Here is a 24,581-nt window from a genome sequence, read left to right as displayed (position 1 = left end):
TGGTTCATTATTTTCCTACCTAGTTCCTGCTAACATAGTAAGTATTCACATGACTGGAATATTCTGTAGAGATTTGCAGGTTGTTGATGGGATGTTTCAGTGGCCATTTTTTTTGCCCTAGACTTATTTAAAAACATAGACTTTTCCAGTTCAATAATAAAAATTGTATCTTCGATGATTCTGATAATACTTCCTTACGCCTGAAGAAGGATTAAAAGCATAAATCTGAATTTGCAACCTTTAAAATAAAGTGTGATTTAAATATCCAACTTTTCAAACTATTTCTAGTTTCTAACCATGTGCATCCCAAAACACATTCCTGGTAAGTCAAAGGATCGGTCTTAGCCATCTTGAATGCTGAAGAGCAAATTCTTTTTTTGTTCATTACATTTTTTGTTTCAAGATTATATTAAGCTTATGTGTCATTTTCAAAAGATAAACTGTTTTACAAATTCTGGACCCAGTCAGGCACTATATTATTTTGATATGTTTCATTGGCCTTAACAACCTTTGCTGTATTTAACTTTTACTGTAATGATTTGCAGTTCTAAACGTTAGTGATGTCCTTGAAACTTTGTTGGATGGGTGGACTCATAATGAAGCACAAATTACTTTGTATTTGTATTACCTATTCCTATTAAAGCACATTATACAGGATAACAAGTTCTCACTTGCTATGTTTCCCTTACACTATATTTGGCAGAATTCTGACAGAATTGGTTTATATGGAATTCTATTGCTCGGTATTGTCTGATTCTATGAAACATATCGGGAATGCCTCAGGAGATGCACAGGTTGACACTCTCGGATTTCACACATGTTCAGCCGTACATTTGGGCTGAGCAATGTGAAAGGTACAAAAGAGAGAAAAATAATTATTTGGACATGCTGCAAAAAGTATTAGAGGCATGGGTGCTCATTTTCATTTTAAGAAACTGAGAAAGTATGATGAAAGGTGTAAGTAATTTTTGTAATAAAATGGAATTTGTAACATTAGCACCTCTAAACAGTAAAGAGTTCAGATGTTGTTTCCGGAGTCTTTACCTTTGACTTTTCTGAGCTATGGTTTCTTTTTGTGTATCACTTGCAGACCCCAGCTTTTGGTGCTACTGAACTTGGACTTGGATCACAGTGTGAAACACCCACGGCTGCTCTCCTTTACCACCCAGCTGAAGGCAGGGAAGGGACTAACCATTGTTGCCTCTGTTCTCGAGGGATCATATCTAGCAAAGAAGCCTGAGGCAAAGAGAGCTGACCAGGTAACAGAGAATCAATGTTGTTGTACTCATTTGTCTCTGTGTACGAACTATACCTCCAGAGGCAGTGATCAGCATTTGGATTTTAAATGATCATCACACTGCATATTGATTCTAATCCTTGTATCATTGTTTTGTACAGTACAGTGCACAAAAAAGCATTTTGAATGCCATGAGAGAAACTCATATTACAGATTTTGTTTGAGATATAAGGTACTTTAATTTTAAAGTTTGTATTCAAATAATTTGTATTTTAAACAGAAGGCTGCCATCTGCTAGACCTCTTTGGGAATCACCACCCAATCTCAGCTGTTCACATATCATTATTGGTGATGGGCTTAAAGTCATAAATTAAAAATGTACTGTATATGCTTAGAAAATATATAAGTTGTGAAAAATGTGATTTCACTATATGAAAGGTAAGCACTAATTAAGGAATGAAATCCTGCCCTTATTGTGCAAACAGGCTCTGAGCACCTTAATCAAATCACTGTAATAATGCATTTGTATTTAATTTGGTTGTAAGTCTGTCAGATCCATGTAATTAGCAAACAGTAGAGAAGCTGCATTCTCAAGCTAGAGATGTAGACTCCCGGAGGTGTTTTACTAGACGTTAAAACGTTTCATGCAATTGTACACATGCTGTGTGGGTCACCTGGCTAAAAATCGTTGCTGCATAGCCAAACAAAATAATGAAAGCAAATGTACGGCACAAAAGACCGCAGTTCAGCAATTGTACGTAATCGGCATTAAAATGCATTGTTTTCCATTGCTGCAGGTTCTCCTGTATTTCATTAAATGGGAGTTTTGTAAACCCAACCTGTAGCCCTTTGGGGTGCAGTCACTCTCCCAGTAGCAGTGGCAGGAACAGAGAGGGGCTTTACAGCCATGGCACAAGGCCATCTCTGTGGACTCAGTGCATCAATGATGCAATGGGTTGACTACTCGTATGAAGATTTAATTGATGATTTTGACTCCCAAAAGCTAGGCAAAATGGTTTATAAAATGTTTTTTAATAACATTTCTCCATGTGCTCAGACTTACTGATCTCGCCTCACTTGTAAACTTACAGTATTTCTTATTTATTTCTACAATTCCTTTCTACAAAGGTTTCAATGCAGTGATTTGTAAGTTATGGTTTGCTATAATTTTGAAGTTACAGAGATCCTGTTTATGACTGCCAGTGTTAAAATATGTTATCCTCTGTGCTACCAGATCTAGATCTTTTTCTTCCAGCTGAAAGCATGGAGTACCATAAGCATTTCTTGCATCTCCACAGCTTTAATAATGAAGGTGCTCTAGTTTTAATCTTTCATCTAATTAGTGCATTGTATACATGTCATTTATGTGGGTACCATCAATTAACAAACAGTAGGGACTGATAACACAGGATGTGGAAAAGACTGGCTGAAAAGGAGGGATAGGTTACAAAAGAGAAGAGGCAAGAAAACAGTACACCTGAGTCTGGCAATCAAGACATAGTAGTAGCCCTGAGGCACCACACAGTCTGCATACAGCCTCAACCCTGGTATTATACCAGTTACAGCCACCCGGCTATTTGCCAGACAGAAAGTAAATGCGCAAATGATGAAACTCATGTGATGAAATTCATTTTTAGTCAAACAGGTAATTTCGTCTTGTCTTAATCCACTCAAACAAAAATGTAAAACAATTAAGTCTTTGTCATCATCATTGTGGATTATTTTCATGAGCATTTCATTATCATAAAATAAAATGAAAAACTTGTTCCGAACATTTTTGTCATAATTTTCATTGATGGAATTAACACTTGATGCAAGTCACTGTTTTTACTGTGGGGCGAATGTTTTCGAAACACAGTGTACTGTATACAAACTCCACTGAATAGGCAGTGGCTGGCTGAGGAAGAAAAGGATCGATCAGCGAGATGCATGAATGATGAAAATGACGGCTTTGCTACGGAAATGCATGAGGGGTGGTGGAGAGGTGTAGGTGTGGGGAGACGAAAGGGGAGCCAAGGTTATGCTGACAGTCATAATGGAGAAGCAGGTGAAAGTCTGGAGGCACAGCAATACCACTGTACAGGTGCTGAGGGAGAGAACTGTAGGACTTGTGCAATCAGCATGCAAAGGAATAAAAGGGAATATTTAATGGCTAAATTGATTCAGGAAAGTAATAATAATTGCTTACACTTATATAGCGCTTTTCTGGACACTCCACTCAAAACGCTTTACAGGTAGTGGGGACTCCCACCTGGATGATTGGACAGCAGCCATAGTGAACCAGAACACTCACCACACATCACCTATCAGTGGGGAGGAGAGCTGAGTAATGAAGCTAATTCATAGATGGAGATTATTTGGAGGTCATGATTGGTAAGGGCCAATGGGAAATTTTTGCCAGGACGCTGGGGTTACACCCCTACTCTTTTTGAGAGACACCCTGGGATTTTTAATGACCACAAAGAGTCAGGACCTCAGTTTTACATCTCAACCGAAGGATAGAGCCTGTTTACAGTATAGTGTCCCCGTCAGTACCTAGATAAAGATCTCATGGGGAAAACTAAGGTTGATGCTAGAAGAAGTATTAAAGGGGGCAGTAAGGGGCCCTCACCCTGTGGTCTGTGTGGGTCCTAATGCCCCACTAAATTGAAGAGGACACTATACTGTAAAAAGGCACTGTCTTTTGGATGAGATGTAAAACTGAGGTCCTGACTCTCTGTGGTCATTCACAATCCCAGGGTGTTTCTCGAAAAGAGTAGTGATGTTACCCTGGCAAACTGGCCAAATTTCCCATTGTCTGTTACCAATCATGGCCTCCTAATAATCCCCATCTATGAATTGGCCTTATCACTCTGTTCTCCTCCCAATTGTTAGCTGATGTGTGGTGAGTGTACTATGGCACTATGTGCACTATGGCTGCCATTGCATCATCCAGATGGATGCTGCACATTGGTTGTGGTGGAGGGGAGTCTCCATTATCTGTAAAGCACTTTCAGTGGGGTGTCCAGAAAAGCACTTTTTTAAGTGTAGGAATTATTATTATTGTTAATGAAAAAAATAAAACAGTACTTTTTTGGATAATGGTTTAAAAATGATCAAAATGGTAATTCATCTGTAGGTTATTGTAGGATATCCTGTTGGATGAAGAAAATAATTTTAATATTAAAGGTAAAATTGTATTTGTTCTAAATTACAGTTGATGCCATTGGAACTGGATGACAGACAGGACTTTGTTTTGACAAAAAAACTTTTTTTTGGTTTAGTAAATTGAAATGCTGCAGTTTTTTAACTGAAGAACACAAAAATGATGTCAGAAAGAGAGGAGGCATTTGGGCTAGTGGAACCAAGCATTTAATCTAGCTGTTTCATGATGGATCACAGGGTATCAATTTCAAAAACCTGGGAATGTGTTCTATTCATGGTATTCTGTGTTTGAGAAAACTATTCATCCCTTAAGTACATGTATTTCCTTTGTGAAAGCAAAAACAACTGCCTTTTCTGTCTCTTGTTTGTGTTTTTAGGCTATAAAGTCCACTATGTCTGCAGAGAAGACCAAAGGCTTCTGTCATGTAGTGGTGTCCTCAAACCTGCGTGATGGATTCTCCCACCTTATACAGTCGGCAGGGCTGGGTGGCATGAAGCACAACACAGTGCTAATGGCATGGCCTCACAGCTGGAAACAAGATGACAATTCCCTCAGCTGGAGAAACTTTATTGGTGGGTATCTGCAGCAAGAGCTCTGGTTTGCAATGCTATAATTCATTTAAGCATGAGGCTGTGAATACAAAACTTGTAATGAATTACTGGCCTATCTTTTTTCTAAGCCCTTATGTAAAAGAATACTTCCACATAAACATGAACTGTTCCACATTCGCAGTATATCACAGTAATTCTGCTTTATACAGTCGTACTGAAAGTACTATATGCAACATCTTATTCTAAAAGATTTACCTATTAATGTTAAAAATATGTATGTCTATATTGAACAAGACACACGTTAATAGATTTAAGCATTTAATTTCTGTAGTTGATACATGCACAGATAAAAATCTTTAAAAAGGGAGATGTTAAACTTTGTGAAAACAAATAATGAGAAGGTTCAACTTTAATCCCATAAGTAAAACATTGTGTGTAATTGTTGTCTTTCTTTCATCACACAGACACAGTGAGAGAGACCACAGCTGCACATCAGGCCCTGCTGGTTGCCAAAAACATAGACTCATTCCCTAGCAATCAGGAACGCTTCAGTGAAGGTACCATTGACGTGTGGTGGATAGTCCATGATGGAGGACTACTCATGCTGCTGCCCTTTCTGCTGCGCCAGCACAAGGTATGCATTGCAGATGCTAATGGAAACTGTAGCACATGGCACAGAAGGTCTTGAAGAATTCATGGGGGGCACACTGCTGTCTTTAGTATGAAACAGAAAGCAGACTGATGATAAGCTGTGCATTAGCCTCCTCGGTGGTGGGATCAAGCAATCTTGCCAAGCAGTGCTGTTGACTACAACTAAAAAAAATATATATTTTAAAGATTGAAAATAAAGATTTCTCTCTGTTTTCTCTGCAAACAAGGTATCAACAATCTATATTCATAACTTTTCCAGCACAATTTTGGGGGAAAAAGAGAAAAACAATTACAAGGGCATCTTGAGGTAAAGATGAGACACGTGGCTGTAAACAATCTCAAATGTATTTTACAAATGTCAGTAATTTGTTATATGTTTCAGACATAGTGGTCTTACTGTTAATTGATTTCAAATCATTGTTAGCAAACACCTCTGCAATGCAAGACTCCATGGTCTCCTTAGCAGCTCTGATTGGCCTGCTCTCCCTGCAGGTGTGGAGGAAATGCAAGATGCGCATTTTCACTGTAGCCCAGATGAATGACAATAGTATTCAGATGAAAAAAGACTTGCAGATGTTTCTGTATCACCTCCGGCTTGATGCTGAAGTAGAGGTAGTGGAAATGGTAAGTACTTTCTTGTGTCAAGTCTTAGTTTATTGTGTATCAATAGTGCAGTGACACTAATATCATCTAATGCTAAATATAAAAAAAGTTCTAACCTTTGTTCTCCCCTCAGGGTGGCATATTAATTGTTTTCAGATTCAAAACCTTGAACATCAAGGGCATTAGTTATTCATTCATTTGAATGTAGGGAATGCAATTAATATTGGTACCTGGTTTTCTTCAATCCACCAGCATGACAGTGATATCTCAGCTTTCACATATGAAAAAACATTAGTGATGGAGCAGCGCTCTCAGATGCTGAAGCAGATGCAGCTTTCCAGGACAGAGAGAGAAAGAGAGGTAGGTAATTTATAGCTGGTGCAGGGCTACTTCTTAAAAGCATGAACTTGATTTAAACTACAATCTGAACCTGAAGAAGCTGAACCTGAACCCAAGAAGAGCATCTATCAATGCTTGAAAGCCCAGCCTTATTAACTTCTATTAACATTATAACTCCTTTGTCAGTGAATTTGTCTGGGAGCAGCTGTTGTAAAATACTAAGTCCATTTAAATCAGAAAAGCTGATTATTTCATTTGACAACAGGAAATAAAAATATGAGACAGCACATCAGCACTTAATTTTGTTTTATTAGCACAGCATAGTAACTGACGTGAACTCTCCTTCTTGTCTGCTGGCTATGCTCGGTGGCATCTTGTGTCTCAGATTCAGAGCATCACTGATGAGTCTCGTAGCTCCATTAGAAGGAAGAACCATTCTAGCACGCAGCCTGACAGCACTGATGATCACGTCATCCAGCTCAATGACAAACAAGAGGATGAGGTAGCCCAGAGTCCCCTGATTATTGCCTCTCCATCCCCAGTCTCACACCTGCAGTGCCACTGGCAGACCCTCATGCCCAACAATTCAGGACTGAAAATGAATGCTTTAAGGCATAAAATAACAAAATAATAACAACTAAGTAATTTACCAAACATGGTAATTTGATTACATAAAATCCAAATTAAGTGAAGGAAGGTTAACTTTTTTAATTTAAGAATCACCCTTTTTTATTTTTTGTCTAGTACAGTGGCTTTGTAAGTGTGGGTTTTTCCAAAAACCTTAATCTCATAATCCAGCATGTGTGTTATTAGTGTGTGAACATGGTTTCAGGCCCTCCTGTCTGTGTTTCAATTTTATGTACTAGAAATGTTTAGTGCTTTACATGTTGCTAATGTTAAAATATATTTAATAGGATATTTTTTAATGGCAAGAGAAAACTATGGTTCATTGTTTTATTTTTTTATTTTCTAATATTTTTTTACTTAAATTAATAAAATATTAAAGTAGCACCATGGAAAACTACCCAAACTACCCAACAATTATGGAAACACCTAACTGTTGTGATACTAAAAGTTGATAATTAGTAATTCTACAGTATGTATGGGGGAGGGGTGGTATAAAAACGTATTTCTTTTGATTAGAATTAAAAATACTGTAAAAAATCTGTTTAGTCTTTGTCTTCTCCCAAAATCTGTGATTTACAGTCAAACTCTCAAATCTAACAGTCGAGACTTGAACATGAATTCTGAAAAAAAATATTTGTATAAAGCCATCCATCTATTTTCTAACCACTTCTTCCAATTGAGGGTACACTTGGATGGGATGTCAGTCCACCACAGGGCTCACACACTCTCACAACCTGGCCATTTTTCTCAGAAACTAATTAACCTTCTGTCACTATCGTAAACCCCTCCTCTTAAGGATGCTCCAGCCCTTCCTTGTCTGTTCTTGATCTCCTGCACCTGCCTCCGGTTCCTGCCCCTGTCCTATAAAAGCCAGATGTTGCTGCCAATCTTGGCTCAGCTTTGGAAGATGGATGCCCAGAAGCCCACCTACCCGCCAGTCCAGGAGCGACTCGATGGCTTCATAACGGCTTCCTGACCATCTGGGTCCGGGACTAGGAGTGCCTGGCCTCGTAACCCCCTTTTATTCCCCCGACCCTTCGCCGGATCCCGCTCTGGCTTTTAACTTTGTCCGTCTGTGTCAGGATGGATCACCCGGCTTTGGACATAGGCTTACTCAGGTTATTCTCATGGACTCCCTTTGGACACACCCCCAGTTCTTCTTCCAGCCCCTATTCTAGTTTGTTTTCCCCGTGTTTTCTCACTCCCTTCCGGATTGTGCTGTCTGCATAGGGTCCTGAAAGACGATTTGTGACACCTTCCAGTTTTTCTGGATTGTGTAAGGAAACTGTACCAGGAGCAAACCCATATGAATATGGAGAGTGCAAATTCCAAGCAGATAGTACCCCAGTTCCAGAATTGATTCCACAACCCCAGAGCTGCAAGGCAGCAATGATAATCACTATACCACAGTGCTGACTAAAGCCATACAGTATATGTAAAGTTAATTTACAGTATAGAAATAGGATTTGGTTGTTTTAGCCTTGCTTTTCGTTAGAAAGAAAAAACCAAAACTATTTGTTATTGGGAAATGATCTCAAAGTTCTAGGTTCTGTGAGCAGATAATATTTGTTTTTGAATGTTGTAATTACATTTTTTATCCTATAAAGTGAATACATTCTAAAAAGTTACATCTACAGTACCTTATTTAATTTGAGCTTTTTTCAAAAGTTAAATGAAATAAAACAATGAAGAGGAAAAAATCCTTAGAAACAAATGTTTTATCTGGCTGGTGTGATTATTAAGCCTATTTACACTGTAGAGCCAGTCATTTGGAGAACAGTTCCCTAACATCCCAGCATTATGTAAACATTTGTGAATTCAGTCTGTATCTAGACTCCAGCAAGAAGGAAACCAGCTTAAGTGATGAAGGCCTTTGGTGATGCTTGCAGTTTTTGTCCATTAAACTTGCTATCTGTGTTGAGAAAGAAGTAGTAGTTGATTACAAGTACCTGTAGAAACCTTTTGTTATTCCAAAATTTCAGGCCCAGCTCATCCACGACAGGAACACAGCATCCCATTCCACTCTCAGTGCCAAAGCAGATGCCACACCAGAGAGAGTGCACATGACCTGGACCAAAGACAAGCTCATCTCAGAGAAGAACCGAAACCGAGAGGCTAACATAGGAGTCCGGGACCTCTTCAACATGAAACCGTGAGTGTTTTCTCCTGACAGCTCTGACTTATTTCTGTGTAAATATGTTTAGCAATGTGAACAAAAAACAATGGAGTCTTTTACAGCCTTTGTTGAACATCTCAAGCTAGTAGTTATCGAAAGAGAAAATAAAAATTTTGCACAAGCAGGTAGAAGTAAATAAATCTCTTGACAAACTGCACCTTGCCCTGATATCAAAGCATCCTAGTCGTTCTTTCTGGGACTCAAGTCCAGATAAATTTAATCCCACTATTCAATTTTGTAAACATTTGTCTTCAGAATTTGCTGAGTAGATGCATTTTAAGATGTAGTGTAGGTGCATGGCTAGCAGCTACATCACCCTGCAACTCACAAACTGGCAACCCACTGAGGCTAAGCAAGTGTGAGCCTGGTCAGTATCTGGATGGGAGATTTCCTGCGAAAAAGTAATGTTGCTGCTGGAAGAGGGTTACTGGGGCCAGTAGGGGGCACTCACCCTGCAGTCTGTGTGGGTCCTAATGCCTGAGTATAGTGAAGGAGACACTATACTGTAATAAGGAGCCAGATAAGGTGTAAAACCGAGGTCCTAGCTATCTGTGGTCGTTAAAAATCCCAATGCGTTTCTCAAAAAAGATCTTAAAATATCCTGGCTATATTTCCCATTGACCTTTAGCTGTCATGGCCTCCTAATAGAATTCCCAATTCTATGAATTGGCTTCATTACTCTGTTCTCCTCCCCGATGATATTTGATGTGTAGTGAGCGTACTGTGTAAATATCTAGGCAGTGCTACACCTCAGTGTTGGTGCAGGGGATTCCAATTACCTGTAAAGCGCTTTGAGTGGTGTGTCCAGAAAAGAGCTATATAAGTGCAAGACATTATTCATTCTTTTATTAATTTTAAACTCTTGTCCATACAAATGTTAAGTAATTTGAAATCTACAGCATTTATTAATATGGAGTTTAAGTATTTTCTATTAATCAAACTACGGTTTCATATAGTGTTCAGTTAATCAAGTGAGGGGAAATCTGATTCCCTGGTATGTTATACATAGACCAGCATGATCAATAACAGTTTTATGTTTGCTCATCTTTGTAGTGCTCTGACCAAACTGTGCAACACCAATCTGATAATGACTATTTAGTGTTTTCTTAGCTTTTCTTAGCTACTCCAGCAGTTGAATTTTCTATACATCACAGGCTTGAAAAAAGGCTACTTATATAAATACCTTGTAGATTTATATGAAGTTGTTATTACTTCACTTTTGTAAGGATGATAACTGTTTACATAAAAAATAAATAGAACATGTCACAGAAGTTCTCAAAATAATAAAATATCAAACATAGAAGACTTTTGAAAACTTCTTTCATTTGAGTTGGCACCTTCTTAGGTTTCTGTATGACCATGCCTATGAGTGGTGATAATTGTTTTTGCAGATGTGTAAAAAATACCCACATAAACAAGCAAGATGAATGATGCTGCACAGAAAAAAGACTAAAGTGTTTTTTTCCTATGTGTTTTTCTCCTTCTAGAGAATGGGAAAGTCTGTAAGTCACATTTATGTTTGCCTATGTGTGATGATAGTCTTGGTTTGAACTTATTGCCTTGCAACTCATAAGGACTGCACTCCTTAGCGGTGTAGCTTACTGAAACCTAGGAAACCGTGTTTCTTTCTGTATCCCACACATGGGAGTCAAGACAGGTTCTGTGAGCTGGAATGGTGCTTCACAGTATTATTTGCATGTAACTTATATAGCATGTGTGCTGTAACGTATTTTGCTGCTTTCCATACATAAAACCTCCAGACCACTCTTCGGTCTTGGTCAGTTTGTGAGCAGAGATTTCATGCTACAGTACACTATCACAATTTGCAAGTTGCATTGCAAAGGATTCAGACAAGTTGTGTATCATTTCCAAACAGTGTTTCAATTTAGAACACATAAAAAATACAAAATAGAACATGAGGAAGTTTACAAATGAGAGACCTGTACTCCCACCTTGCTTTTTTGCTAGGAACGTTTTGATCAGGTTATCCTGTTCCATTGATTCTTGGAGGAGCCACAGGAATCTACTTTAAGAACATGGCTCTGTAACGTATTCCAGACACACACAGCCTCTTGCACTTCCTGTAATTTCCATTTGTGTTCCAGGGTATTGTTGCAAATAAATCCTAGTAATTGTTTTGTCAGTACCCTTCAGGCTTTATTGAATACTTGTGTCATATCCTCTCATTATCGTCTCTGTTCAAGACTGAATAAATCGGATCCTTTACCCTGAATATGAATGACATTTTTGACTCAGAATTAAACTGGTAACTCTTATATGAATTCTTTTCTGAGCAAAAATAATCCAAATAGTACACAGTTTTCTTAATAACTAGCAAGCTAATTAGTTGTACAAGATACTAGAACCATTGGATGTTCTGTGTAGCTGCAATAGTATATTCTGAAATATTCTGCACAAAACTTATTTTTAAGGCTTTTCCTTGTTTTTGCAGTGTATGGAAAGCATATGTTTCAGTAAGCATTATGTTCCTGTGTATAACAAGCTTTGCATTTACCTATTACAAATTTATTTTCATTTTTTTTTCAAATTCAGCTATACTAAGTACTTGACGCACAGAAGGTGCTATGATCTTTTTCTTTAATAAGAATGGATTCTTAGTCTACATAGAATTTGATCTGGATATTTTGTCTTGAAATAAATTATCTAAAACATTTAATATTAAAATATATTTTTATATGAAAAATTCAAAGATTTATATAAGAATAATTGTAATGTCTTAAAACACACATAGATACACATAGATACATTTTGATGTCTGAAAACAATTAAATTAGCTTTGAGCAAAATGTGTTTTATTTTAATTGTAATACATGGCAAAATAATAATAAAAGAACAAGAAAAATAATTTCAAGCATATGCAGTGCCTTGAAAACATATACACCACCTTCAAATGATGTCTCTTTTAATCAATATTTTAATTATATTTGTCTTGAATGCTTACAGTGAATACTTGATATATACAGTATATTGGTGAAAAGTTAAATGTCTGCAAAAATAATTCGGGACAATAATCTAAAGCACAAAAGATTTGAATTGCAACGCTGCCCAGCAGTTTTGCCAAACCAACTTGAAAGAGCTTGAGCAGATATACAAAAAGACAACTTCACAATCCCTGTGTGTAAAAATGGTAAGCAAGTCTCATCCAAAAAGACCTCAAGCTGTAATTGGTGCCAAATTTATTTTTACCAAGTATTTACTCAGAGGGTGGAAACATATGCAATCAACATACTGTATTTTGGTTGCAAAAATGTTCCATCATAATTTTTGCTGATGTTTATCTTCTTTCATCCATATAAATCTCCAGTCTGAGCTTTTGTTTTGATAAAAATATTCACTTTATGAACATGTATACACCTGTACCTCTTTAACAACTTCATTTTAGTTTTTACATTTTACAAGTTATTTTTATGAAAATTTGATACCAAGAAGAATGTGCATTGTTACCCATCACGCATAATTGTTTCGAATAATGAAAGCCAGCTTCAAAACTATGAAGAGGTGATATGAAGAAAATGTTCAAAACCTCTGCCAAATGTAGAGAGCAAAGAGCTAGGTGTCATACGACTCATTTCATATTGAGCGTACACATCACATTCCACTAACTACTATGGGTGAGAGCTAAACAGAGCCTAAGGAGTGGCACAAGAGACGTGTAATACAGTTTACTGCTTCTTGATGCGGTGTTTGCTATTGTGTGCTCTCTTACTTTTCATAAGAATATTTGTGGTTTAAACTTCATCATGGACCCTAAAGATGTTAAAATTAAAAATTGTGTGTGTGTGTGTGTAATTACACCAAAAGCAAATGAAGTGGTTGCTGTATATGATTAATGAGGTAACTTTACTTAGCAGGTAAGTAATGTTTTTTATTACTAAACACACAAACCACAATATGAATGTTAATTATTACAGTTTCTTTTGTCATTTTTTGGTGAAAAAAGTCCAGAATGTATGCTAATTTTTCCCATAAGAAATAATGGAAACAGGTTTTTCTTCTTAGGAATTTGGTTTCTGGGGAATTTCTGTTAATAAAAAGAGGTATTGGTGTACTTAATTGTGTTTCAAGAAAGGGGAAGGGGGTGAATAGTTTTGCAAGGTACTGTATAAATAATGTTTTATTAGTAGAATAATGGATTGGATTGATTTATTTAATTGTTACCTTTTTCTGTTTCATTTGACCTTTTGTAGTTTGGGTGGAACAGCCTGTTTTATTCTATGAGCTTCCAAACAACAACTCATCTTCATTATGATTTAGCATTAAGAGAGTTGTTTCCATCACACATTATCTGCTGTCCATCTTTGATTAAACACACTGTATGATGCTTTAGAATTGAATAACTGTGCTTAAGTTGAACTGTGCATTTAGAGCTCTGGGGCATTGTGGTATTTTTATTACTATTGTTATTACTATTAGTATAATGGTATGGGATTAAGAAAATTTTGTTTTCTTTTGTAATTGGTGTTTTATCTAAACAATACCATTCATGATTCTGCTTTAAGAATATTAAAGGAGAATTCAGTTTGGCCCTGGCTCAATCTCTCATTTTGAAAAGTAAAGAAAGTGCAGCAGGGCTTCCCTTGCTCAGATACAGGATATGTGATGTTACAAGGACAGCCTTAATATACACATAAATGCTTAAAATTATATCAAACCACTGAACAAAGACCTATCATACTGCATCTGGTAGTACTTTTCACCTAGATTGACCACTCCATGGTGTTAGATATGCACCATATGCATATGGGTGATATGCAGATGCAGCCATTCAAAATGCGCGGGAAAACTCTGTAATGCGCAAAATTATCTGCAGATTAGCGCGTTATACTGCAGCACGTGATTGGCTGGCTAAAATGACCAACAGGCGGCACTCGAGGTACATTGGTTGTTAGTGAAATGATTGCTTTATTTAATCTCTTTACTGTGCATGTTAAAATCCTCTTAATATTGAATAATAATATGGAATTTTACAACTAAAGGGAAATTTTGGTAGCTGAGCACAAAAATAATGGGAGCATAACATCTCTGAACGTCAGAAATTATATTAATTTTGGAATATAATCGTATTATGTAAACTGTATATGGATGGTATTGGTAGTTTAAATAAGAAATACACACCAGTATTCCATTTCTTCATAAAGATTTTAAGCATCAAAGTCTTTCATTCGGTTACTTACTGTGGTTATTTTTGAAAAGTTTTTACATGCTCCTTCTGACTTTATTAAGTTTATATACTTCATAAAAAGTTATATTGTTTTAACCTTTTCTATGAATACTTGTAATCGTGATTGCAGTAAAAGAAAAGCATACTTTTTAGAATTTGATTAATAGGGAATATAATATGGAATCGCGTATCTAAAGAAATTAATAATGATATAATTATATTCATATAGCTCAAATTATTACCATAGTCCACGTTCTTTGTAAACATCGCATCAATTTGACTCATTCACCCGTGATTATTTGGAAACTTTTTGCCTGCCCTTTCAGCTATAGCTTAAGTTGTTAAGTGACGCGTTGGTGTAATGGTTTTGGCATATGACTTGCATGCTGGTGGTTGGGGGTTTGAACCCAGCTCTTGGTGGAGTTTTCTTTTAGCAAATAAACATTTATTTGAAAAACTAAAATAGTAAATATTTGGACACTATATTAAATGTTTTGGTGTTTCTAAATATCGCAACATTTTCTAAGTTAAGTGATTTATTAATAACAACTAATAATTTCAAACTGCTTGTATTTTAAAATTGTATTTTGTTTGAGGTGATTTGTCACTGTTTTGAGACAGGGTGTTCCACACCTCTGTTTAATTTCTGAAGCTCCCTCTGTATTCCATGTTTTAACCTTTCTATGAATACTTGCACTTGTTATCGCAGTAAAAAACCTCAAACTTTTTAGAATCCGCATCTCATTTGAACGATGTGCCTCAGGGACTCATTATAGTATTGTAGCGAATCCGATTCGTGCAGGAAAATCGCAATGCGGGGACAGTATAGCCCTCCACTCCCCTGCACATGACAGGGATGTTGGCTGGATAGGCTGAAGAAGATCTGTAGCTAAGCTGGCAAAACCTCTGTTGAGTGATGCAGGAGACCTGGGTTCGAGCCCATGTGGTGGAGGACGAATCAAGACTGGAGCAGTGAAAGCACAAGGCCAAAAAAAAGAAAAAAGAATTTGTTTTAATATTATTAATAATATATTCCATATTGCATTTAAATTGGAATGTTTTTACACATATAAGAAGAGGTGATACACAGCGTGTAAATAGAACCATTTTCCGTCCTTTAACTTAAAGAATTCCCTGAAGACATCCTAAATCACAAAACCATCTCTTATAATAATTCATCCAGATACACACACTCACACCATAGCCAACAATAATCTATAATAGTAGACTATTTTTATATATTCGGCTATGTAAGAAACAAAGTAATTCTCTGATCGGGCTTTGAACCGCCTGGGTGCAGCCCACTACATGACAGTCCATTGCCTATTACCACTATAAGGACAATTCTATATTTTTTTTAAAACAAACCTCAAATGTTTCCAAAATGTCCCCTTGAGACATTTAGGCTGCTTAGTTACACGACTCCATGTTAATATTACTATCAAGTACAACTTTTATGAAATTCAAGTATTTTAAATGTTTAATTAAAAAGTAAAAATCTTATAGCATACACAAAGTTTCTGAGCTGATCACGAGGAAAAAAATCAGAAAAATAGAAAGTTTTTAACTATCTAAACTAGTTATGTACAGCTTTTAAAGTCTTGCAATGTTTGAGTTAGGCAGGAACATTTCATTGAATCTTATTTTTTATTTCATTTTTTTAAAATAAAAACATTGTTTCCCCATCGTGTTGATAAATTGTTCCCCGATTACTGGCAATTGTAAAAAATGGACTACATAAATGCATACATTTTCCAAAAATAATAAAGGGGCTGCTTAGATTGTCTTGGCAAATTAAACTTTAGTTTATAGTCTGTTCTAGCCTCTCTGTTGTGTAAACTTAATCTAATAAGGTACATTTAGGCAAAAAGCACAATGCACTTTCTCTTCAAATCTGATTTCTGAAAATGTGCTGATTTTTGAAGGTGAAGGTGGTACAGTAAATGCTGCTAAATTGTAAATTACCTACATAAATAAATAAAAGAATGTCCTTCAGTTAGACTGAGGCTTTAAAATGTCATGTGTTAAGAAGCATTTATTGCATGTGGTTCAGAAGCACAGAGACTCTGTAGACATCTGGCAGCTGTGTGGAGTTGCCAGAGAGGACAGTTTCTAGCAGCCCACTGAAGCTAAGCAGGTGTGAGCCTGGTCAGTACCTGGATAAGAGACCTCCTGGGAAAAACTAAGGTTGCTGCTGGAAGAGGTGTTAGCGGGGCCAGCAGGGGGCACTCACCCTGTGGTCCATGTGGGTCCTAATGCCCCAGTATAGCGACGGGGACATTATACTGTAAACAGGCGCCGTCCTTCAGATGAGATGTAAAACTGAGGTCCTGACTCTCTGTGGTCATTAAAAATCCCAGGGCGTTTCTCGAAAAGAGTAGAGGTGTAACCCCGGCGTCCTAGCCAAATTTCCCATTGGCCTTTACCAATCATGGCCACCTAATAATCCCCATCTATGAATTGGCTTCATCCCTCTGCTCTCCTACCCACTGATAGCTGATGTGTGGTGAGCGTTCTGGCACACTATGGTGTTGCCTTCGCATCATCCAGGTAGGAGGCTGCACATTGGTGGTGGTGGAGGGGAGTCCCCAATACCTGTGAAGCGCTTTGAGTGGAGTGTCCAGAAAAGCACTATATAAGTGTAAGCAATTATTATTAGTTTGACAACCACAACACTTTCCACGATCGCGCCTTATGTTTCCCTGGGCTGTGTTTTGCTGTTCTGTAGGATTTGGTCAGTTTTTTTCAGTTATCTTACCTCCATCCCCCACCACCTCCCAAGTGGTGCTGTATGTTGAGACTGGTTAAACCTTGTCACTTGCTCCTAAGGTGTCCCAGGGTGTAATCACTGCATCTGTGTTGTAGGAACCAGTCCAACGTGAGGAGGATGCACACGGCTGTGAAGCTCAATGAGGTGGTGTTGTGTAAATCCCAGCAGGCTCAACTGGTCTTGCTCAACATGCCTGGGCCCCCTACAAATAAGGAAGGGGATGAAAACTGTATCCTTCTTTACATATGCAAAAAACGTCACTGTAAGTGTCTGTCATACTCTGTCCCTCCTTTTCTTTGTTTGTTCTCCTCTTTCTTTTTCTTTCCTAGGTTTACATCTGCCACAAACCACACTAGATTTCAGAATGAAAAAATGTGTGGTTTTAATTTCTTCAGAACAAAAGAAAGGGAGAATGATGGGAGACTATTTGGCATCTCTAGCTTGTTTTGTCAGTCTGAGGAGCTCATCCAGCAATCGCTTGGAAGAAGCCAGGATTTCAGCTTTGGCAGTATGGTTAAATAATAATATGGTTAAATAAGTTGAATTCAGACCTTCAAAAACCTTAAAGGGTTTCCATTTGGAAACAAATGGGGGATGGCATCAATGGATTAAATAAACAAAAGGCTGTTTTTTGTCTACTTAAGGTTACTCTTATGATATGAGATGTGTGTTACCTTACCTACAACCTCCCAGACATGGAGTTCCTGGAAGTTCTGATTGAAGGCCTGAACAGAGTGTTGCTAGTACGTGGTGGAGGAAGGGAGGTCATCACTATCTACTCCTAAATCCAGGCACTGCTCCAAGTGAAAACTGCTGCTAACTGTGTGTGGGGCACAGTGAATGCCATTGGTCGAAAAAGACAGCATAGGGTCCAGTGAGGAAAGTCCTGATCAGGATGGACTGCGAAATATCTGGGACCTTTTATCACACTAACCAGAGGAGGTAGTATGTTGGCACTTCTGTTTTAGTGTTTATTTTTTAGTTAAATGTTGTATACAATAGATTATATTTTGTTCCATTTTAAAAAATATTTTGTTTTAGAATATAAAAATGCTGCTGAGGACACCAGTGCGAATATGGAAGTTGTATATTTAAAAAAAAACATCAGTCCATTTCCAGACTGCCTTCTGGATGTTTTGCAAGGCTACCATCTTTGCACTTACTGTAACTTTGACAGCATTTGTCCTAGAAGGTCCTCATATACTTGCAGTGGTGTTTTTGCTTTTGTTAAAGGAGCATGTTTTGAGGAAAAGCAGTGTGTTTGATGTGATTTTCCACCTTTATATCCACATGGAAATTTGCCACAAAAAATTTTTGAAGTATTACTCAGACATCAGTTTTGTTTAGGCTGTAAGTCAGAACTATTATTTTGTGTTTAAAAATAGCCATAGCTTGTTTTTCAAAGGTTTGGGTTGAGTCATCATGATGGTTTTTTTTCCTACAAGATTGATGTTCACACCATTGCTGTTCATGATTCTTAGATAAGAGCATTTCATGTGAGAAATTAAAAATTAGTTGTTTTTATCTTAAATCTATTTAATTGCATTATACTGTAATGTCTATACTGTATTTTTTACATAAAATGTCCAAATGGTCTGAATACTAGTAATACAAATTCACTAGGGATGCTGTCAGAAAAAGATGTTGTCTGCCTAGAGAATCAGATCAATATCCATGCGACTTACATATCTTAATAATCAATTTAAATTGATTTTTTGTCCATTATTTTTATTCTGCTGTTGACATGGTGCACAGTTAAACCTCTCCAATATAAGACTTAGCTAAAGAATGTTCATGGCTCTAGTGATAAGGAATGACAGTTGTGTAGTTTGTCAGAGTCTGTGTTGTGCATTAAAACCAAGATATCATTCTGCTTTGATAGCTAATAGCTAATGGGAGTCACCCTGCAACTTACAATTGGTAACCCACTGAAGCTAAGCAGGTGTGAACCTGGTCAGTACCTGGTCAGTACCTGGATGGGAGACCTCCAGGGAAAAACTAAGGTTGCTGTTGGAAGAGGTGTTAGTGAGGCCAGCAGGGGGTGCTCAACCTGCGGTCCATGTGGGTCCTAATGCCCCAGTATAGTGATGGGGACACTATACTGTAAATAAGTGTCATCCTTCGGATGAGACATAAAAGCAAGGTCCTGACTCTCTGTGGTCATTAAAAATCCCAGGGTGTTTCTAGAAAAGAGTAGGGGTGTAACCCCAGCATCCTTGCCAAATTTCCCATGCCTCCTAATAATCCCCCTCCATGAATTGGCTACATTACTTTGTTCTCCTTCCCCAAGAATTGTGTACTTTCAAGGAAATCAACCTTTATGACTTACCGGACATTTGGTAGCTTGCTGTGTGTCAATGATAACAATATAAATTTACAAGTTTGAGATTATAGAAGATGGAAAACATACAGCAGCTGTATGTTTCAGAGAAAAACATCCTTATCTATCTTCTGCTGGTCCAAGTGTTATTTCTGTAAAGATTAATTGAGTAAGAATGGGCAATTCTAAATTTAAATAAATTCAAATAAATAATTGACTTTCTTTCTAAAAAAACATTGCCTGCAGCAGTAACTCTACTAATAATTATAATAATATTTAATGATAATTATATCATAATTATAATATCAGGATTTGTACTCTTATAATGGTGCTCCATAAAGGTAGCATTCACAGTGCTGCAGGAGAAAGAAACAATATTACTGTAAGGTCCTTATTGTGTTTTTGACAGTCGCTGTCATTAATGAATGTGATACTCTGCAACATTTAATTAAACTGCACTTAATATCAAACATTTTAAGTGCTTAGAAGCAGTATTATTAAAGGAAAAAACTGAATTCTCAAAAATCTGTACTTTAGTTGGTTGTGTAATTCTTAATATTGTATGTCATTCATAGGACATTCTTTACTCTGTCTCAACTGCTGTTTAATTTGTACATTTGAAAATACAACCCTTTATTTTTTTTTACATTTTTTCTCTGTGTGCTTCAGGAATATTTGACGACTTCTCACATCTTAGCCATATGATATGTATTTTGTATAGGTAAATAGCTGAACTATAAACTGTTCTTGTTTTTCTCTACAGCTTGTTATTGCTGATTAACTTATTTCAATTGTAGAGTACATAATTTTCAAAGGCTAGAGTGAAAATACCTTCTGATTGTCTGAAAGGATAAAAAAATGGCAAAACTAGTCAGGTGATGAAATGAAATCCAGTGGGCAGACATACTGTAACTATAATAAAAGCACTTTTAGACTGAGTACAGGTACTGTAACAGCAGTACTAGTAAGTGAGAAAATACAGAGATTGTTTATTGCCTGTGATATTTGTGAATAATGGAAACATAGGTTTTCCAATAGGGAGTTATATTATTAGGTTTTACTTGTTATGAAGGCTTTGTTCTGTGTTTTGGGACTGTTATATCTTATAGTTCTAGTTAGTCTGCCAGTTTCTGTAATTTTCCTGCAGTAGGAAATGATATTTGGGTGTTAGACTAGACAAGACTAGATCGATAATACACTTTAAATCTTTACATGTGCAGTGCCTTGCAAAAATATTCACCCCCCTTGGACTTTTTCGCATTTTATTGTGTTACAGCATGGAACCATGATGTATTTAACTGAGAATTTTGTCACTCATCAACACAAAGTATTCTGTAATGTCTGAAGTGAAAAAAAATCCTGGCATTTTACTAAATTAATTAAAAATAAAAAACAGAAAGTAATTGAATGTATAAGTATTCACCCCCTTGCTTTGACACACCTAAATTACCTCTGAAGTAACCAACTCTCTTCTCCAAGTCACATAATTACTTAACTGGAGTCCACCTGTGTGCACTTGAGGTGTTTCACATCATTTCAGTATAAATACACCAGTGTCTTGGAGCTTCCCCACTTACTTAGTGCATTTCCAAGGAAATACTACACCATGAAGACCAACGTGTCCCGGCAACTTCACCGATTTGGATGATGCCAGCCGTGACTGGCTGAGGCACCTGACTGTGACAATATAACTATGTAACTTCTGCATGTTAAGCTCATACGAATATACATATATAGTACAAGGCAGATTTATGAAGTGTGTGTGCTGCTGTTGTCTCATCCAGTTTCTCCCATTTCTGTCATCGAAAACTGTGTGTCAAAACAAGGGGGTGAATACTTATGCCTTCAATTATTTTGTATGTTATTTTTAATTAATTAAGCAATATGTCTGGATTTTTTTTTTTCGTTTTGACATTATAGAGCACTTTGTGTTGATGATTGGCAAAAATTCTCAGTTAAATACATCACAGTTCCATGCTGTTACATAACAATAAAATGTGAAAAAGTCCAAGTCAGTGAATACTCTTGCAAGACACTGTAGTTTTTTATACATTATAATTTGCACAGGGCTTTCTTCTCTGGAATGTATATAAATCTTTCATAGGAAAAATGTGCCAAAAACGAAACTATAATAATGTGTACATTTTGCACGTTTTTAATTGAAAAGCATTTAGGTCAATTACATAAGAACCTGCAACATCTACAGTCTCGTTTTGTGAAAGAGAAAGTTTTCTATAATGGTTAAAAATCACTGCTGTTATGTAAGGGGGTTGAGCTACATTTTGACAAAAATAGATACCAGTTCAGGAATCTGGCTTTTTACCATGAAAACCTGAGAGTAGATTTACACAATTAAGAGTGAGGAATGTCAGTTTTAAATGTACCATATAATAATATATATTTCATTCTAATGCATATTGTATTTCTGTCAGACAGAAAGACACATCAAAAACATGAAACTCTATAGTTACTTTTCAAAATTAAGAAAAAGTTTGCAGTAGCATTTATTATTCTTTAAACCGCCAGGTTAATAAAAAAAAAAGGCTGAAACAACCTTTTTTAAAATTATTATTCATAAACTTATTTTATACATACTTCTCTTTGGCAAGAAACAATGGTATATTTTCACATGTTCAATTATGATTTTTAGCTTTTACAGTATTTTATATATGTAACCAAAACATTGTTTTTAATGCAGTATATAGTAAAGAGAGTCTGCGTATATACCTAATCAAGCATAAGGCACAGTATGACTGCTCTTTTGAAAACACCATTAGTATCACTGTTTTGTTGTAGTTCCTGCACTTAACTGTTGTATTGTACTTGGATTTTTGTTTCTTGTTAAATTCCAATAATTGTCATAATTACATTTATATAGCGTATTTCATCTCAAAGCACTTTACACATGTTGCAGAGGAGCCTGTCCATCCACCACACCATGCAATGGTAATGTAATGACAGCCATTATGCAGACCAGGCCCACAGTGGAATTTAGCCAGGGCTCTAGGTTCAACACCCCTACTCTTACAAGCAGTGGGATCTTTGAGATAAGGGTGCTGATGGACTGTTGTAACTATTGGGGACAGTAGGTTTGTCACTACAAAATGTACCAGACACGTTTTGTAAATATAACAGGCCTACATTTTCTGCTAATGTCCTTCTGGATTGGGCATTACAGTCCACAAGATGCATGGTGAAAATGCAAAAAGATGTAACATGGTATTGAATTAATTTTGTGTTTTTTTCTTTTTAATTGATGTGTTTGTCACACAAAGAACAATTGGTGATTGCTTTATTTGCAGAATAAACGTTTAAAATAAATTATGACAGCAGATTGTTTATTTGAGCTAAATAGCAACACAGGACTGTTACTCTGCTGGAATTAGCAGTGAAAGTCATTCTTATTAGTTGAAAACAGTTTGAATGAAGTGCACTATGAGATGTCAACTTGTATGTCTCTACTGGAAAAATATTGCTCTCTGTATGACATCCAAAATGTTTTTTTGCTGCTTTATTACATTAAAATGCTTGCATGTGGCTTCTACATAAAGTTTTCAATGTTTAGAATGATATTTGAAGGTACATACTTAGTGCAGAATATAATGTGTGACTCTAGGTAATTAATAAATGTGTTAAATAATGCCATTGACGTTGTTGGGTTTTATTTTCTGATGTGCACTATTACTATATTCAGGCTAATTTTCCAAACAGTCTCTTCCCCCTAAAAAACAATCCACAGGTCACGGGTTCTGGAGTCCATGGATGTCAAATGATTCCACAAAACTCAAATCAATGTGATTAACCTCTTTTACTTAAAAGAACTAATTAATTGTAAAGGAGACACAGTCTTTTAAATGTCCTAGCATTTAGCTCAGGGTGATATGACTACTTTCCTCTTTAGGATCACAGCTGTTCTTATTACTTGTGTTATTCCTTTATTGTTTCTTGTTGCTGTAATCACCATTTTTCTATTTTCTGTTTCTGGTAGTGTTTTACTACTGCCTTGGTTTCACTTAGTTTGGTATGTTTTAGTAGTTTCAGTTCTGGATTTCATCAGTTCTTTAAGCACACAGTTACTTCCTTGTCTTATATTTAACATATTAGTCATCAAGTCATATGAGGTTTTGACTTTTTTCATATATATGCTGTGCAAATATCAATATATTTTAATACGGGAAACTTTAACCTTAAATTCTTAACTATTCATAAAATATTAATAATATAATACATTAAGCAAAGTTTGTAGTTTATTTTATAAACAGACCAGAACAAGAACACTTTAAAAACAAGACAGATAAAATGAGATTGTACCTGTACAATGTACCTGGAATGTCCTTAATTACATTGCATGACAGCTTTAAATCCCAGTTACATGCTGCCTTTCTGCCATTCTCTTTCACCACCAGAGACTACACCTCAACTTTAAGATAGGGCTACCTCGTCATATTTGTGGTAAGAGGTGTGCTGAGTATTTAAATAATTGGAAACAATTATTGATTTTGATTGTATAATCTGTTAATTGTAATTATTTCTTTATTTAATAATGCACACAAAATAGTACAAATATCAAAGACAAGGCCCCACTCTTACGATTGTGTATTCCCTTTTACTACTTTTTATTTCTTAGCTAGCTATTCAGTTCTGATTTTATTGTTTTATCTGTTGATGTTCTATTTAAAAAACAAGTGATACACTTGTATCACTTGTTTTTAGGGTTAGTAATTACATCAACAATTAAGATTCCAAGATTTATTCAAAAAATGCTTTCTACTGTAAGTCTTAAGATAGATAGGCTTGTAAATCTAACAATAAGAGAATTGCACTGGGTGGCTGATATGGCTACTGTCTCCCTGCTTGTGTGTTGTATGTTGAGGTACAGACCCAGCCATTCAAAATGCATTTGGCGTGGCACATTATACCGCATCATACCGCAAGTTCATTGAAATATGATAATAGTATTCGGAAGCACCTTGCAAAACC

The 24,581-nt window shown here is 36.4% G+C and overlaps 1 protein-coding gene across 5 annotated transcripts in view; it reads left to right on the top strand.

Moving 5' to 3' along the window:
- Nucleotides 1-23,246, top strand: part of slc12a7b (solute carrier family 12 member 7b) — a 162,469-nt gene extending 139,223 nt beyond the window's left edge. For 3 of the 5 annotated variants that reach the window (XM_069191100.1, XM_069191102.1, XM_069191101.1), the window contains exons 17-25: nucleotides 1,091-1,259; nucleotides 4,759-4,954; nucleotides 5,398-5,567; nucleotides 6,077-6,208; nucleotides 6,440-6,547; nucleotides 6,912-7,028; nucleotides 9,136-9,305; nucleotides 17,377-17,510; nucleotides 17,975-23,246. In XM_069191100.1, the coding sequence (XP_069047201.1) occupies nucleotides 1,091-1,259; nucleotides 4,759-4,954; nucleotides 5,398-5,567; nucleotides 6,077-6,208; nucleotides 6,440-6,547; nucleotides 6,912-7,028; nucleotides 9,136-9,305; nucleotides 17,377-17,510; nucleotides 17,975-18,066 (1,288 nt within the window). In that variant the 3' untranslated portion in view covers nucleotides 18,067-23,246. Of the gene's footprint in view, nucleotides 1-1,090; nucleotides 1,260-4,758; nucleotides 4,955-5,397; nucleotides 5,568-6,076; nucleotides 6,209-6,439; nucleotides 6,548-6,911; nucleotides 7,029-9,135; nucleotides 9,306-10,816; nucleotides 11,680-17,376; nucleotides 17,511-17,974 lie in introns of those variants that run through there. The other 2 variants (XM_069191103.1, XM_069191104.1) reach the window with 2 other exon arrangements.
- Nucleotides 23,247-24,581: the final 1,335 nt, after the last annotated feature.

This window comes from Lepisosteus oculatus, chromosome 6, assembly GCF_040954835.1.
Source record: "Lepisosteus oculatus isolate fLepOcu1 chromosome 6, fLepOcu1.hap2, whole genome shotgun sequence".
Lineage (NCBI taxonomy): Eukaryota > Metazoa > Chordata > Actinopteri > Semionotiformes > Lepisosteidae > Lepisosteus > Lepisosteus oculatus.
The sequence above is the reverse complement of the archived record's forward strand: the minus strand, read 5'-3'. Positions and strand labels throughout refer to the sequence as shown.